The 18,807-nt window shown below is 39.0% G+C and overlaps 1 protein-coding gene across 2 annotated transcripts in view; it reads right to left on the reverse strand.

Annotated features, from left to right (window-relative positions):
* The window catches only part of sntg2 (syntrophin, gamma 2), an 86,663-nt gene extending 72,484 nt beyond the window's left edge, over positions 1–14,179 (reverse strand). For both annotated transcript variants that reach the window (XM_056394124.1, XM_056394123.1), the window contains exon 1: positions 13,631–14,179. In XM_056394124.1, coding sequence (XP_056250099.1) covers positions 13,631–13,699 — 69 coding nt within the window. In that variant the 5' untranslated portion in view covers positions 13,700–14,179. The remainder of the gene's footprint in view (positions 1–13,630) is intronic.
* Positions 14,180–18,807: the final 4,628 nt, after the last annotated feature.

Genomic DNA, 18,807 nt, shown 5'->3' on the forward strand with positions numbered 1-18,807 from the left:
CACTTATCTGTGGCCGAGGGCAGAACCGTGTTTGGAAGGAGTATGATAACCAGACAGCAAAGTTTTTACTTTAGTCATTAAAGAATCAAAGTTATTTGGTTCAACTGATCATCTACCAACGTTTGAAGAGTCAGCACCAGTTAAAAGTGGGAATAACATTATTTGAATGTTTTCTACATTGCTCTCTACCGACAGAAAAAGAGTAGGGACGGATAGAAATTTTGTTGAACGGTTCATTTGTATCGGAACTTAACAAGTCTGATGAGAAAGTGGATCCAAAATTAGCCACTGGAACTCAACCCTCACCCATTTTTGCCCAAGGGCCCTCCAAGTGAGTTAAAGTGGCCATGTGTCTAACAGATGAAGTCACACATCCAGACCACCCTGATAAATATTTTTCACTCGTGCAACTGCTTCTGGATATTATTCAAAATCACTGTGGTATTGCACCTATGTGTTCATATAAAATGACTGATTCGGATGTGGGTAAAGGCATAGATTTTAGATGGGGTGGGGGCATGGGATACATCCCCCTAAATATTTAGGATGTGCAACCCCTCAAATAATTCTCAAATTATTCTTCTCTGTAATTTTCAGTTGCAATTGCTTTTTGCTTTTTTTTTTTTCCTTTTCTCCTTTTATTTTACAAACATAAAATTAAGCTTGAATCCACCATAAATTGATGCAGAAAAGACAAAATTTGGTGCATGAAAATTTAACACGATGCAGGACATGAAGTATTTGATGCTCAAAATGTTCTTGGGAAGGACCCGACGACCCCCTGCTTAATGTTCAGATGAAACCTACACCTATGGATGTGGGCTGTTTCCCTTTGCTACAGAGAAATCAGGTTGTCTGAGTTATTAGTGCACCGTGCGCTAACAAGTTCAGCTTACACTGGAATAGAACTTTGGTTTATACTGTACATTAGTCATTTATTGACCCCAGAGGGCCTGGATACAACGGGATTTAAAATGGCAAAAAACCTCCAAAGGAATTATTCTATTACCTTTGAGGGGATGCGGAGCCAAGGACTTCACAATGAAGGAAGCTACTGCCGCTTATTTTCTGTGTCGCACAATAGACTTTTATTTAACCTTCGCTGTTGATGCTGCTTCACAAAAGATTGTTTGCAGGCAGCGTTGTGAGGCAGGAGTCCATGGTATAAATGTCGTTCGAATAAACTGTGAACTTACTGACCCACTGGCAACCCAGCTAAGCTAACAAGCTAACTGTCAGTTAACAAGGTCAAGCTTTATTTATTTTTTTATTTTTCCTATTTAATAACCTAACCTTGAACAAAACAGTGTGAAAGGGTAGAAGTAAACAAGAGAAGGATGTAAAACAGAGGGTCCAGAGCTATTGAGACTGACTAGAGCACAGCGGCCACAGGAGTTCACCGACCAGCCGCCACATCACCCAGCTTCTGCACTTTGGTCTGCACATGGTTAAAACTACAAGAGCCAAGTGAAACCAAAACTTTGGATTCTGTTCCAGAAGTGAGAACACCTCATTCAAAATCCCACTGACATTTGTAACACTGGTAAATCCAGCTGAGGAACAGAGCCTCTGTCTCAACAGCATGTCATTATGTTCATTGCGTCTTATGTTTAGATAAGGATGGTATTTTTTTTTTTTTTTTGCTGAAAAAGAGTCTAATATTGTTTCTCATTCAATATTAAAGTTCTTTTTTAGGTGCCTTTAATGAAAACCATTCCCCAAAAGCCCTAGATGTTCATGGGCTAAAAGTTACAGTTCAACAGAGGAGGCAAGTCCATGAGCGAGATGAGGAGTTGAGTAACCGCAACTAGCTCCGACATGTAAATAAAAGTACCACAGAGAGGACTGAACGCTGTACAAATTCTTAGACATGAGAGATTACAACTAGAAAGGTGGAGAAAATGACTTAAAAAGACTCACACTGCTACGTTTGTAGTTTTTTTTTTTTTTTGTTCCATGGGAGCTGCTATTAATTCTGTTTCAATCACAGAGGTCTTAGATTCTTATAAAGACTGCTGCAGTGGAGCTGGGTTGTCTTGGAATGTGGAAAGTAAACCTCAGGAGCACACTTCTGGGTTGGTTTTTTTTTCAGAAAGATAAATGAAATGTTGAATTGTACTGAGTTACAGAAGCTAGTGTAACACTAGCTGACTCGTGACATCATGACTTTGGTTCTTTGTGCAGTACACCGATTTCATAAACCATGCTTCTCCTGACTCTTCTACCACCCCGATCTCTCCTTTCTGATACGGAGAGAGATGACGTTTGAATTCACTTCGGCTGCGGTGAAATAAAACTTTTCAGACACTGATAACCTTAAAAAGCAACATGACTGTCCAGTTAAACACACACGCACACACACACACAAACACACACAGGCGCACCAGTGATATGCAGACACGTAGGCAGCAGCCTGAGCTCAGTGCAGAGCTCTACAGATGCTCATATTTTTGTCCAGATCAATCACATAGCGTCTGGAAGAGTCATCCAACCTCCACAATAACTGGAATGCAACAAAAAGCTTTTCTACCCTTAATCTAGTCATTCAGAAAACATTCAGACCCTTTACATTTTTTTATGTTGCAGCCTGATGCTAAAATAAAAGTAAAAAGAAAATTTTAGACATTCTTTTTATTAAATAAGGAAAAACTGAAATATCACATTGACATAAGTATTCCGACCCTTTGCTGCGACTTTTTAAATTTAGCTCAGGTTCCTCCCATTTCTCTTGATCATCTTTAAGATGTTTCTACACCACCTGTGGTCAGTTCCCTTAATTGGAGATGATTTGGAAAAGCTCACACCTGTCTAAATTAAGTCTCACCTCTGAAAATGCATATCAGAGCAGCAACTGAACCAAGCGGTGAAAGGAACTGCCTGCGGAGCTCAGAGACAGGAATGTGTCGATGCACAGATCTGGGGAAGGACACAAAAACATTTCTGTAGCGCCAGATATTCCAAGAGCACGGCGGTCTCCACAATTCTTCAACAGAAGAAGTGTGGAACAAGCAGGAGTCTACCTAGAGCTGGCTGCCCGGCCAAACTGAGTAATCGGGGGGGGGGGGGGGGGGGTTCTTGGTAAGAAAGCTCCAGAGATCCTGTGTGGAGATGAGGAGTAACCTCCAAGAGGACGACCAATTCTAAATATCATGTCTGGTTTCCTCCAAAGGTGATGTTTACATCTGAGGCCAAACAGTTCGATCTTGGTTTCATCACACCCACAGAATCTTGTTTCTCACAGTCTGAGAGTCCTTTAGGTGCTTTTTTGCAAACTTTCACTGAGGAGAGGCTTCAGTCTGGCCACTCTGCCATAAAGCCCAGATCAGTGGAGTGCTGCAGTGATGGTTGTTCAATGCGGCAGAAATTTTTTTTTCTTGTATCCTTCCCCAGATCTGTGCCTCGACACAATCCTGTCCCTGAGCTCTGCAGGGAAGTTCCTTCCCCCTCATGGCTTGGTTTTTGCTCTGATATGCACTGTCAGCTGTGAGACCATATATAGACAGGTGTGTGTCCAATCAGCTGAACTGACCACAGGTGGACTCCAATCAAAGTGTAGAAACATCTCAAAGATGATAAAGAGAAATGGAGGCACCTGAGATAAATATCAAGTGTAATAAATAAGTGTCAATAATTATGTCAATGTGATATTTCAGTTTTTCCTTTTCAATAAATTTGCAAAATTCTCTAAATTTCATTCAATCATTAAGGGCTATAGAGTGTAGCTTGATAAGGGAACTTTTTTATTATTTTTATTATTATTATTATTATTATTATTATTATTATTATTATAGCATTCGGCTGCAACATAAAATGTGAAAAAATTTTAATGGGTCCTAACATTTTCCAAATGCACTGTGAAGCCCCAGTGGATCATACTTTAGTTCCATCAAGTCAGTTTAACATTCACAAACCCCTCATCATGGATTTCATACAGTTTAAGCCATGATTCATGAGTCTTGATCAGTTGGACTGTCTCTGGGTCATAACCACACATCGCTAACAATTTTCTCTCTCTGGCTACAGGCCAGACACAACAAAACCACATCCCTCTGAAGCTAGAGGTTGTTAATGAGTATGAAATATTGACTAGGCTGAAAAAAAAAAAAGAAAAAAAGAAAAAGAAAAATCAAACCAACGCCCACACTCTCAACAGTCTAGATCATTTAACTATACACCAACAAGAAAAACTGTGCCAGTTAATAACTCATGGTTTTATCATGGTCTCATCGTGGTCAGCTTAGAGTCAGACATTTGGATACATACAGCCTCAGCAGCACTACAACAGCAACAACATGTTTTTTTCTGATAGGAAATGGTTGAGCGGTGTGTATAACAAGTGCTGGGTAATGTTTGCAGCCTGGTGTCACAATTACTACAAGCAGAACACCTTTATCTGGATCCTTTAAAGATCTGCACGTTTTAAAATCAGACTGAGACTGAGGAGAGAGGATTGTAAGTAAATAGAGTCACCGCCTCGCAGCTTTATGCCTCGGCCAGTCCAGTGCAGTTTACATGCATGTGTGTTCGCATGTGTCTAACACACATCTTCAACGATCTATACAATGACTACAGTTGCCACGCGCACACTCAAGATTAGTGCCACTGGTTGAGCATCCAACCGAATGTGAAATATAGTCACAATCTCCCCTTTCAGTTCCTGAGTTATGACTTTTGACCTTTTGCCACCAAAATATATAAATCAGTTCATCCAGTGAGCGTTTGTACCAAATTTGAAGAAATTGCCTCAAGGCGTTCCTGAGCAACCACGATCACGAGAATGAGACGGACGGACAATCTGACAACATAATGCCCTGAGGCTCTGGCTGTTGCCTGCGTGGAGCTGTAAAAAAAAACAGCACTCTATTCAGCATGTCCTCTTCTTTGAGGAAAATTAAAACTACCCTGTGGTTATCCAAGGTTGTGTCAGCACTCAAATAGCTACTGATGTACAGTTTATTATCTAAATTTACCTGCCATTTCTTTTAGAAAAGGATTTTTTCACCGTTAACTATCTAAAAAAAAGAAGAATTCAAGCCAAGAGCTACGACTTTGACAGTTGCTGTATTTATAACAACTATCAGAAATAGATGCATAAGAGGCATATTCTCATTTATTTGCAATAGTTGATATGCAGACAGGTCTGGCTTCCACAGCAAAACTGCAAGCATACATTTTGCAAATTGTGAGCTTGCATTTTTTTTTTGTCAACATGTCATAAGTTGCAAACATGCACGTTTGAGAAATTGTGCCCAACTGTGTGGCACATTACCTCTGGTTTGCCAGTACCCACACACAATGCTGCCTGGTAATTTTAAATTTAAAAACGGTCCAACTTATTAAAGGATTTTCCAAAAATCCATTGAAAAACAGCCCAGAGATACAGCTCATAAACATAATCTATCATTTTAAATGAGACAACTTTGGTCAGTTCTCCTAACACGGCTTTACCACGCTCCTAATTACCACATTTACTGGAACTGAATCCCTTTCAGTCGGGACACACTCTCACCCAAGAGTGCTAGCAACAAAGCGGTAAAACTACATATGAAAAACTGTCTTCACATTCAGATACCGCAGAACTGACTTAGCCTACTTTAAATGCCAATACAATAATTGCGCCTTTTTATAAGGTTAAGGATAAAGTCGCCAGTCATCTCATTTATAGTGACAGATTATGTTCATCAATGCAGCAGCATGTCTCCACAATCTGTTTTTAATGTATTTTTTGAACACAGCAAGAGCTTATGACTCAGAGGTGCTGGGGAAACCTGCAGCAGCCTCTGACTGTGGTACAGTAAATACACAGTGCGTGACTCTGTACAGGCTGGTTACACTCGAGTTATTATAGAGCAGTACAAATAGCTTTCTCTAGCAATATGTTTTATTTATATATATACGTTTTTAATGTTCTTATGGATCAAATAATTGCTTATGTAAAGATATTTTCATAAACCTAAATTTCCACTTTCTAATTTATAGTCTGTCTTTATGCCCCTGCGACGGCGACAGCCAGGGCCGGATGCATTATGCGTTCGGGTTGACAGTCCGTCTGTCCAATTGTTGTGAAAGAGATATGTCAGGGAACCGTTTGAGGGATCTTCTTAAAATTTGGCATAAACAGTCATTTGGACTCAAGGATGAACTAATTCGATTTTGGTGGTCAAAAAGGTCAAGATCGCGGTGAACTCCGAAAACACGGTTTTGGGTTCTTGAATGTGATATCTCAAGATTGCCTTGAGGGGATTTTTGTTTAGATTTGGTAGAAACATTCACTTGGACTAAAAGATGAACTGATTCAATTTTGGTGGTCCAAGGTCAAAGGTCAAGGTCACTGACTTTTAACAAGTTTTTTGGCCATAACTCACAAATTCATTAACCAATGACATAATTTAACACAAATGTCTGTAAGATAAAATGAAGTGATGACATTTTATATCCAGATGGTCAAAGGTCAGCTTCACTGTGACATCATAATGTTCTGCAAAAAGACTTCTGGCCATTATTCAAGGCTCTAACTCAGGAAGGGAAGATTGTGACCGTGTTTCCTGCAACTTGACTGGTTGGCAGAGGCAAACAACCACAAGGTAGTAATTCTAGTTTTTTATCATACATTAACTCTTTTAGCTGCAAATTTTCTTTCAACGCTTGTTTGTTCTAACTGAAAGTACAAGTCAAAAATTTGTTGTGTTGACACATAATTGACTATTCGAAGTTTTTGGGGAATATTCGCATCTGCTATTTTGCAGAGAGTTAAATGAGAAGACTGACAGCCTGACTTGCTTCTAAGGGAACAAAAGGATAAAACTCCATAATTAACATGTATAATGATACATTCGTAAATTGAACCAAAGTGTAAAAATGATCTGATGAGGTGGTCACGGAGGTTATGTGCCAGACCATTTCTTTGTCATTTTTACACTTTGGTCTTTGAACAGATTGGACAAATGATACAGTATAATATGTTAATTTGTGAGCTTTAGCGCTGCTGGGAGGTGTATCTTATCGTCTTTGGACAGAGCCAGTCTAACTGTTTTGCCCTGTTTCCTGTCTTTGTGCTGAGATAAGTTAGCCGGCTGCTGGCGGTAGCTTCATATTTGGCATACAGACATGAGAGTATCATCTTGTCATCCAACTCTTGGCAGGAGAGCAAATTAGTGTCTTTCCTAATATGTCAAACCGTTGCTTCAAAGTAAATCATTAATAAAAGATGAACATCAAGTTTCTCATGTAAAAATGTGGCTGCTGAGAATTAGATAAAGCTGTTTTATATGTTCACCAACAATTGAGAAATACATATTTGTCTGAACAGAGGCACTAGAAATGTAAAGACGGGATTTGAAGGAAAGCAACTAGGCGTGTAATGATGTGGGAGTTGTGTTCTTCATGGCAAACGTGCTTATTTGATGTTTCTATGTCACAAATCCTCCTTTAAATAACTCCGTAGGTAAATTACCTTATATGCATTAGGTAGATAATTTCCCTATGCATCAGTAAATCCTCTGTATGCAGCACCACGCTTGTATGTCAATATCCTGCAAGGTCAATAAACTGTAAGCCAGGATGGAGCTCTCCCCATGTGCACCGAACTCACTGAAATGTGGTATTATACATCTTTCGCAGTCATCCTTGTTCAATCTTCCACTCAGAGTGGCTCCATGGGGAATCAAAAGCACTTGATGTATTTCCTCTCTATTGTATATTCATTGTTTGAATAGGCTTGTCTCACAGAGCTTTACTGCTCAAATACCAGCATGGTCGACTGTGTGATAATCTCCCCATCCCAAATCCATCCAACATGTGTGAGATTATTACATGTGGTTTGTTAAGCAGTAAAGATAACTAGATGAATGAAATTAGTCCAAGTTGTCCTAAGATTTTCTAAAAATGTACCTTTTATTTTGATATTGGAGTATAACGTGCGTGTTGTTTTGTCACCCATCTGTCACAGACCCGATGAAATAAAGAATACACTTTGAAAAACGCAGTGAAATCAGGAGTGTGGTTTGAGTGGGGGATGGGTGTCTTTATGTTGGCACTATGGGAGGAGTACTTTGGGGTGAATGTAGATTTTGAGGAACTAATGTGGGACTGTTTATATTTCTAAAATTATATTTATTCCCATTTCAAATACGAATCCTCTGACACCAAACAACTGCTTTTAGTGCATTTTTTTTTTTTTTTTTTTTTTTTTTTTTTTTTTTTAAGTGCAGTTGTCTGTCTGAAGTGGTGAGAAAACCGTCCACAACAATCCACTATCAGCTGGGTAGAAGGGACAAGGCAGATTTCTTTATATCTCACTTGGAAATGAATGGGGACATTAAAATGCATAAGTTTCCTGCCTTGAATCTAAATAAAAATGCTAATGAAACGCTGTGGGTATTAATAATGCAGAGGACGAGTTTCCTTTTATTTGCCAAGGAAACATTTCAAGAAAGGTTCTTAACAGTGACAGCACTACTTGTTTTGATGTATCAGGATTTATGACACTACATATCCTCTTGATATTTTAAAAATTAAAACACCATCTAATTAAGACTTTAATTACTGCCTGGTTTTGTAGTTAGCTGAATAATGGAATATGACTGTGCACAATACTGTATTATATATGTATCTTTGCACTTCCTACAGAGACTAATTATAAGCTTTAAAAAAAAAAAGGCTAATTTATGATGTAACACTGGATTCTGCCCTTTGGCCCATTTCACCAATCTCATGGGTACCACCTGCCATTAGTTCATACACCATAAGGAGATTAAAGTAAAAATGTGGAGTCAACTGACAGAAAATAATATATATATATATATATATATAGATAAAATGATTTTGTACAGTATTATTACACATTTAACAGCATAAAGAGGAAATTCTTGAAAGGGTCAACTAACGTGCCACGTGTTTGCATTCTCACTCGAGGGTCATTAAATTATACTTTTCACTTTGAAGAGCCTGACTCCAGTGATAGGAGGAAAATTGAATATTGTTCAGGCAATGAAAGAGACTAAATGTAACCTTTTTTTTTTTTTTTTTTTAAAAGAAACTGAAATTCACTTTTACAATATAAAGGCTGACTGTTTTGTGTCCTTTTCCAATTACCTGAGTAGCTCCAGGAAAAATGAAAAGCTAAAGAGAATACATGTTCATGCTCCAACAGGAGCGATTTGGTTAAAATATGATTGACTTTCTGAATACAAAAGCATCGACTTTCACACTCCACTGGGGTTTAATTATGCTTTTGCAGCTCCTGCCAAGACAAACCCTCAGGCCTGTGACCACAGGGGGCTGGAAATTTTATATGACATGCATGTCACTTATTTTTTTATGCCTTTAAACTGCGGCGAGCCAAAGTTTTATTGTCTGACATCATATTGAATCCCCTTCTATTTAATCCCATTTGTTGTGATCCCAGTTTTGGGGTGTCTTTGCTGCTTGTTCCTTCTGTAAAGGTTATGTTGACCAACAAGTCGATAACACCAACAGTCAGCGCAGTCCTGTAAGGCTGAGTGTGAATAATTATTGAACCTTTCTAAATATTTTAGTGGCAGTATTGTTTAGCATATTTGCTCAGAGAGGAAGCTGTCATGCTTACTTCTCAGGAGGATTGTGAAATTGTGAACATTTAAGTGTGAGTTAAATCCTGGAAGTAAATTGGCAACAAGCCTATTGCTCCAGCTCTTGTAAGTTTAGCCTAAGTGTTTACTAAGTGGACATTTAGCATTAATAAATCAAAAACAGACAGCATGACTAAGTGAATAGGTTCTTACTTTGAGATGTACTAATAAATATTTTCACCCATTGACTTTCAAGTGTAACGGTTGCGTAGCTACAAAGTGGAAATGCTAACGTTAACTTGGAAATATGTATGAAATACTGTCAACAGATCTGACTCAAGAGTGACACTTGATGAAATGCTCATGCTTAATAATGTATTAAATATAAATTACATTTAATAAAAATGACACAAAATACCTCAAATTTACTGTTTTACTTGATGACTAATAATAATTTGGATGAAGGTAAAATGTATCACTGTCGTGTATTGTTAGCACCATGAGCTACAGAGATGCCCCGGCACACAAATCATATTCTCCAGACATAAGCGAACATGCTTGTTTGGTAAAAGGCCCAACAAAAATCACATCATCATCATTTTTGATTTTTTTTTTTTCAATGAAAATTAAATGCAAAAATGATCATTTCAACTGAAATCGTGACTCGTATTGCAATCGCAGTATCTGCCAAAATAATCGCAATACAATTTCTTTTGTGTATTGTGCACAAAACCAAACCATAATCCTGAAAATCATCTTTCTTAATAGCAAATCTGAAAATACTGTTTGAAAAGGCTTCAAATAAAGCATAAATCTCACCTTTCTACTGCTTGTCCAAGTCAATTTGTCTTGTATCTTTGCCTCGTTGTGGTGCACTAAGCCGTAATGGGTTCATAACTGCCCCCTGAGGCCAGAGGGCAGAAAACACCCACTGGTACCTGATGGGTGGTGAGAACCATGGTTGTAGTGGGTCTCAGAAAACCAAACTTTGATAAGCAACACAAGTGGTGAGATTCATGTTTTGTCTGAAGCGTTTTCAAAATGTGTTTCTTACAGTTTTACAAAATAAGAGACTTAAAAAGATTAACTGGTTGGGGCAGTTGGGGCGCTCCATGTGTAGAGGCTACAGTCCTCTCTGCAGTCGGCCCCGGTTTGAATCCCGCATCGGACGGCCCTCTACTGCATGTCATACCCCCTCTCTCTGCCTCCCCATTTCCTGTCTCTCTCTACTGTGCTATCATAAAGGCATTAAAAAGCCCAAAAAATATACTTAAAAAAAAAAAAAGATTAACTGGTTGATTTTGCAAACGTACACCTGGTTAACCATCCCCACCTCCATTCATAGCAGCACACAGCTGCTCTCCTGAGCTTTCCTACCAGGCCTTTTGGGACTTTCTGCCATGTAGTGGACACCTGAATGTGTCTTGGTGCAACCTCATTTAGTAAATCATCGGTTTGAAACTAGCTAGTTGTACCAAGATCTTAGGAAGTAATTTGCATACAGACTTATGTAATAGATTTAAAATTAGCCGATGCAACTCATGAACCTCTGTAGTCTTTGCAATGACAGAGAATGATGTCTACAGAAACATACATTGTGCATTTTCAAGTTTTCACATAACAAAGACACCGCTTGAAATAAGAACAGGCTTTAGTTCCTCCCAGCATAGGGAGGCAGGAAAACACTGCAGCCCTGCCTGTCCATCACAACACTAATATACCATGACATACAATTCATACACACAACCAGAGCGATGCACGCATACACTGTAGGCACAGACCTGTTTAGAAGGGAGGAACCAGTCTACTGTATCTTAACAACTGTTGAACCAGCTTTTACTCTAAAGAGCAAGCTGCCTTTGATTTACCTCTTACTTCTCCTGTGCCTTGGATTACTGAGAATCTTCATACTAATCAGGATTCGAAAACTTCATCATTAGAGGACAACTAATATGCACTGAGTGTGCAATCCTGACAATAAAAAGAGGAGAGGAGTGCCTCTCCAGGCCTTTTATCTAATTTATCAGTGACTGCCAATCACTGAAGTGGAGTCAGTTTATCTGCATGTTTCAGAAAGCAAAATGTAAGATTTTTAAAAGAGCTTGTTCCAGAGGCTGAATTTGGTTGAAGGTCTTTTCAAAAAACAAATAATTAAGAGACGAGGCTTACATGACCTGTTTATAAGGGTTGATGTAAATTGGCAGAGTAAGAACTGGATCCCAGGAAATAAATTGTATTGGGACATGAAGCCCAATAGTATTTGCCACAGCATTAGAAATGCATTTTGTGTTGCAAAATCAGGGTCTTGAATATTCTGGAATGTCAGGAATGCAGTGATAAGATAATATAGGACACTGCATGTGAAAAAAACTATTATTATTTCACAACTGTCCACATTAATTCAGCCATAAAACTGAGCCCATCGCAGCCTTTCTGTTTAAAATGGTTTAAGGACCTGCAAAATCCTGAGTTTAATTACTGTGGAAGCACAATCAAGCCCGTGCTTAACACCCTGAGATTGCACACCAGGTGATCATAAACGCGCATGATGACAGGCATGACAGACATAACAGTGTTTGTGGGAGAGTCCACTGCAACAAGAAAAAAACTCTGCTTACTGTATAATTTTAGCCATCAGTCAGTGGTAAATGGAGAGTGGGATGTGTGTGAAAACTGAACACACTCTAAGCAGAATTAAGCTGCAGACTAGTGTCCCTTGAGGCTCAGGTATCCAGTTTTAAAAGCAAATGCTTTGTGAACAGAAAGTGCCCACAATGCAGGACTCCAGGGACTACTGAAGTTAAAGGTGCTATGTGTCCAGTGGAGGCAATGAGAGGCCGGCCCTTGAACTGCATGCTGCAAGTGATGGGTTATATTTAGACCAAGAGGATCTGTTTACTGAAGCAAATATTAAAAACTTTACGTATGACTTAAGGGGACAGGAAGGCAATGGAAGGTGTCCATGCAAAGATGTAGAACTGTATACTATAATATCCCCTCGTTTCTGATTAGATTGTGTTTTAGGCCACATATGATGTCGAGTGTTAGATTTTGCTTTAAACAGTCTACACAGTGAATATGAAAGGTTGATAAAAAAAGGTCAAAATCATTTGTTTCCTTGTTCAAGTAGCCTAACCACAGTACCCAATTAAGTATGAAGTCCTGAAGAGAGTACATAAATGTCTGTGTCTGACAAAGGTAAATAATGGCACAGTCATCACATAACTGAGGAACAAGAATTGTACAGGGACCAGGCAATACATTAATCTGGCACTCACTGAAACTGTTTTATATTTTAATCACAGACACACACAGAGAGGCTCCTGGTCATTCAGATCTCTTGGGAAGTAAAGCCAATCCTGACACCATCCTGTTAGAAACGTCCAAAATATATAAAGTTATAAGAGTTAAGCCACTCTAGTGTTTGTGTGTCTGTATGACAACCTATCAAACTACAATCAACCAAAACGCGCCGTTTTACCACAAGGAAGGAACGTCCCACCAGCCTCCATTCACGCATCCACTAATCCAACGTGTACTTGATTATCATTCAAATAACATGACTTTAACAATGAGACAGAGGTACTTTAGGAAATTGGCATGGTCTTCTAGTGGTTTCGGCTTACATGTTACGATGAACTGGACACGATGCACTGCCCTGTTTCAACGAAATTTGTTCTAAACTTGTAGCCTCGTACACATCAATTGCACCTGCCCTGGCAGATGTAACGTTATTTGCATTGGAGATGGACAGCGACTTATTTTTGAATGCTATTTATAAAAGTTGTCAGTTTTGACATGTAAGAGCGCCACGTTTTTTTAGATATAGGCCGAACTATGCAGATGTTGCTACTGATTCGGAAAGGATTTACATCTGAAAGCCAGATAACAATTCACAAGTGTTTGTAAGTAAGGAAAGCTAAAGAATCGTTTTTTTAAAGGTAGTCTGGAGTTCCCGCTGCACATCAAAGAATAGCACGGCGTGCAGCTGCCCCTTCACACACTGCATCTCAAGGGAATAGGACAAATTGATCTGTGCTTTAAGTTTATTCAAATAAATGTTAATGAACAGGTTTACTTGCCGAAGTTGGAACCAAAAGGCAGGCGGGTCGCTCGATCAGCTCAGGTTGCTGTTTCCCGGTCACATTCATTTCCCATAAAACCGCTTTCTCTCTCCGCTGACTTCGACGAGAGTTTTTCAAGTCATTTATCCAGCAATTGAATGCAAGTGTTATTCACCGGCGTCCCGTTCAACGACAGAGTCAGACGGAGAAACCATGCCTATGCGCTCTAGTAGGCTTTTTTTCAAACATGTAAAGCTGCGTGTGTCCTGCAATTACAACAATTTTGCCTGCTGCAGAGACAAATTAGTCACAGCGATCTTTGCTTATTTCTCCGGCTCAGCCCTAACTGTCAGCACACTGTGGCTCGTCTGCTGCTGCTCATCAGTCTGCATGTCTCTCCACCTGCTGCCTGTCCTCCCATTAACCATTCCTGCGTCAAACCACAGGACGTTAACCCATTCACTGATATTTAAATTCTGGGTGCATAATGGCGTTTAATCAGCATAAATCACGGCTATATATCATTTTTCTGTCTTTAATTAGTGCCAGGAGTGGCGGCAGTAGCACTATATTGGTGAGGTAAATTACAATCAGTTAAATTAGTCTTGCATCACCAAGATACAAAACAACAAAATGAGAGATCAGTGTAGAGCTGACTAGAAGTCAGTCAGGTGAAGCTTGCCAGCTACCCTGAGCATGTTAGGTCTTAATGGGTGCTGGCACACATTAGTTTCTGTGGACATTTGGGAACACTTAAAGGCATGGCTTGAGGGGAGCGGGCTTTGCTCATTTTTCTGGTGGAGGGGAGATGGGTCAGAGATGATTATTTGAGCCAGCCTTAACATTGACTCCTTATCACTGGCCTGAAGGAACCGGTGTTGCTGTCTGACTCCTACAACCTTCAGATTTAACTTTGGATTTTAGAGGTATGAAAAGGTCTATACAAAGAATATGGCACTTCTTCCCATTACACATCACACTATCAGGAGTAATAGAGGTTGTAAATAGACTCTCAAACACCTAAGTGCACACTGCACCTGACAGATGGCTTCACTTTGTATGGCTACAAGTCTATAATTAGTGATAGACTTTTCCTTTGTGTTTTTTATGTTTAGGATTAGAGGTTTAGATATATCTGGGAGGATTACAATAAAGGACCGCTGCAGTGCACTATATTACATGAAAGCACTATCATCAGAGAGTATGAAAAGGTATTATCAGAGGATTGGAAAAGGTGTGATTCTTACAAAAACCTACTTTAGCTTCATACTTCAATGACAGACATCCACTCCTGGAATTATATTTTTACCTGCAAAATCTGATGAGATGATGTTCTAGCACTTGTTATGGATTTCAGCGAAATCTCCCTCAACCTTTTGTTGGCTAGTTCGAATTCAGTATGCATCCTTGGGTTTTATTTAAACATTTCTACAGGCAGAGCAGAGCCGCAAAGGTAAAAAGAAAAAAAAAAAAAAGCTTTAATGTTTGAAAGAAAGCTCAGAAGTAAGAGATTTTCGGCCAGCTCTAGGAAGAGTCCTGGTTGTTCCACACCTTCTATTTAAGAATTATGGAGGCCACTGTGCTGATGGGAACCCTCAATGCAGCAGATATTTTTTTGTAGCCTTCCCCAGATCTGTGCCTCAACACAATCCTGTCTCTGAGCTCTGCAGGGAAGTTCCTTCCACCTCATGGCTTGGTTTTTGCTCTGATATGCATTGTCAGCTATGAGACTTAATATAGACAGGTGTGAGCTTTTCCAAATCATGTCCTATCAGTTGAATTTACCACAGGTGGTGTAGAAACATCTCAAAAATGATCAAGAGAAATGGGAGGCAATTGAGCTCAATTTCAAGTATCAGAGCAAAAGGGTTAGCAAAAATTACTTATTTTGGTATGATGCTGCAAGATAACAAAATGTGAAACAAATAAAGGGGCATGGACACTCTCTTAAGACAATGTACATACCACACTTTATGTACCCCTTAAATAAAGCAGTTAATATATTAAAATACATCTAAAGAAAATGAATGCATTGCTTAATGCTCACAATACAGAAATGCATTTTCAATCCGCTGTACTAAGGTTCCTTTAGTAAATACGCTGATAACAGTACTGATGGACTGTGTCAAACTTGATTGCTGTACAGCCTCAAAAATAAATCAAGGCAGCTGTGTTAACACACTTACTTTCTGTCTCAACAAGAATAGAAAAAAGAACCACTAAGCTCCACAAATCACTAAGAGAAAGTGTAGCACAGAGACCCTAAAGACAGCTCAAAATGCCCAGGATCTTGTTCGCAACAAGATCGTTAAAAATGGCTCATCCAGTAGTGACAGTAGTCATTTGAATGCATTGAGTTTGGTTGCTTCTTTGACCCAGTGATTTTGTTTGCGCTTTCCGACCTGGCCATTTTCTGCTTGAATTAAGGACTTTAGGACAAAAATAATGACAGCTTTACTCTGAAAACAAGAAGAAATAAGGTCATGAATGTTTACTTTGGGAGAAACCTTCAACACAACACATTAAGATTACCAACCAGCAGCTACAGACTGGAAACAGATAGCTCTATTCAATGGTAACAAAATGCACTCAACAGCATCTTTTCAGCTCACAAGCAAATATCTCATGAACTGAAATGTAAAAATGACAATTGGCGGTCTTTAGTGGTTAGCTTAGCACAAACACTGGAATCAAGTTGAAATAACTAGCCTAACTTGTCAAAAGATAACAACATTTCCCACATTTCACATTGAAACACACAAAAAAAGTTTTTTACACTACAGGACTTTGGTCAAATTAAACAAACCAGGTTAAAATGTTCATGAGTGATCTTCAGAGGTGCTGTAATATGGATTATGTTAACTTTGGACAGAGCTGTGTTAGCTGCTTCCCCTTGTTTTCAGTCATTATGCTACTGTAAGCTAAGCTAACTGACTGCTGGTAGCTTCATATTTAGCAAACAACTATGAGAGTGGTATCAATCTTTTCAGCTAACTCTGGGCTAGAAAATACGTTTTGTCAAATGCAGGTTTTCTTGAATAAAATTAAGTTTTCTAGTAGTTGTATTATTTCCAGGGAGTATATGAAACACAAATGCCCGTGTGATGTGTTTCCTGTTTAGAGATACGTCAGTATACCTTGTTGCATTCTAATCATGAATTTTGACAATCAAAGGACGAAATAACCTCTTTGGATCAACCCCACAACTTAATAACAACTTAGACTACACTTTGTTGTGTTGCAGAGATCTACTGAAGTTAGCATGCTAACCAGCTAACCAGCTAACCAGCTGATTAATTAGTACATGCGAATAAACCTGTGTGTCAACCATCCTCTCCTGGCAACAGTCCTCCACTCTTTCCTCCAGCTCGGCTATTGCTGATGCTCTACCTGCTCTCCCCAACAAGTCCTCCAACCTGAACAACCCTCAACAGTTTTGGCCAGTCATGACTGATTTCTAATATTCTGAGATTTATATAGTTATTGCCCAAACATCTGCACCAGCATCTGAGTTCAGTTTTGTTAAATCTGTAGCTCAAACCTTCATAAGGTGGTAAGATGTCTGTATTTCACCTCAGCATTTCAGCAGAATTTTTTGATATGAAATCAAACTTGCAAAATTCCCATATCATGAAGGGAAATGATATTCCAGTATGATGTAGCATCTGGTATCACTGTGAAAAAAATAGACTTCCATATGTCCGACCATCAATCAGTTTTTTTTAAAGCTCTGTCAGCCCCTCTCTCAGCTGCGAGCGTATTGCTCTAGATCTTTCTCTTGCATCTTTAACTTCTGTGGGGCTTTGAAAACCTTTTGTCAAAGCTTCAAAGTGACTGTCTTTCTCTCATATTATATCTAAAAATGTTCAGGTTTCTGGGGTTGTGTTTTACATTCAATACTCTGTTTCTAAGCATATTTCTGGAATTGAAAATAGTACTCCACCAAAAATGTTGACAAGCAGTTTTCTAGGGATCCTTACCTCATTCAAAAATAATTTCTGGTGGACCAGTTTCTGTAGAATTTTGTCATTTTGACCTTTATTCGTCTCTGTGACTGAGACTGATGAAGCATATGTTCCTTTGGTGTTTTTTGTTCCCACTAAAGTCTGAAACAGGTGGTTGGGAGGCTGAACTGGAAACATCTTGCAGAAGCCAATTTTAACTTTCAACTTTGAAACTTTTCCTCCAAAGGAAGCAGGTAGGCAGAACTTGCAATTCTGACAAGTAATGCATTTGTGAGACTTTTCAGTCAAGTTTTTGAACAATACCGAGAATTGGGTCTGCCCTGATTAAAGAGTCTAGTACTGTAAGTGAATGTAGGCGAAACTCCTGTTTTAATCCCTCCATTTCTTAGCACAGCCTTCATGTGGCTGAATTCCTTGCTTGGCATTAAGGGGCGTTGCTGTTAATTGGTTCAGTTCTTGTACTGTGAAACCCCTTTCTGTTCAAATTGGAAACTTATCAGACAACACACAGACTGCAGACAATAACAGGGGCAGGGTTAATAGAAGTTCAGCCTAAGGTCTTATTCTTTCTTGCATTTTCTAACAAGTTGCCATATTTTCAAATCTCAAGTGGGCACACTGTTTACAATACTTAAACATGCATATCCTCATTTCAAAGTTTTGTTCTTCAATACAAACCTTTGAAGAACTTTCCTAATGTTCACAGACAAAACTATTTTTTTCTCCAAATGTATGCATTGAAACATAACATTCAATCCTTGAATTGCAACATTTGCTCCACCAAGCCTTGTTGTTTACAGGCATAAGGTGCTTAGGTGCATGAGTAAATTATAATTTCAGTCCAGATTTCACAAGAGTGGGCTGGAGTAGCTACAGTGGTGCTGAAAGAGCTAAATACCAACATTTGCAACATACTGACGCTGACAATGCTTGCAGGCTGATGTTTAGCAGGAATAATGTTCGGCATGTTCATCATATTATTATCATATTAGTCTAGTGTGCCAGCATGCTAACAGTTAATTAACAGCTATTAACAGCTAATTACTAAAAGAACAGCTGAGGCTAAAAAGAACACTGTTAGTTTTAGGTGTTTAATCATAAACAGAAACATTTAACTTTGAAATTTTGCTGCTGCCTCTCATTGCCCCTAAACCAGTGCCGTTAGCAAAACAAAAGTACAATTTGTAGCCAGTAACACCATCTGTTATCAAAACAAAATACTTCCCAACT

Source organism: Seriola aureovittata, chromosome 13 (genome assembly GCF_021018895.1).
Source record: "Seriola aureovittata isolate HTS-2021-v1 ecotype China chromosome 13, ASM2101889v1, whole genome shotgun sequence".
Classification (NCBI taxonomy): Eukaryota; Metazoa; Chordata; class Actinopteri; order Carangiformes; family Carangidae; genus Seriola; species Seriola aureovittata.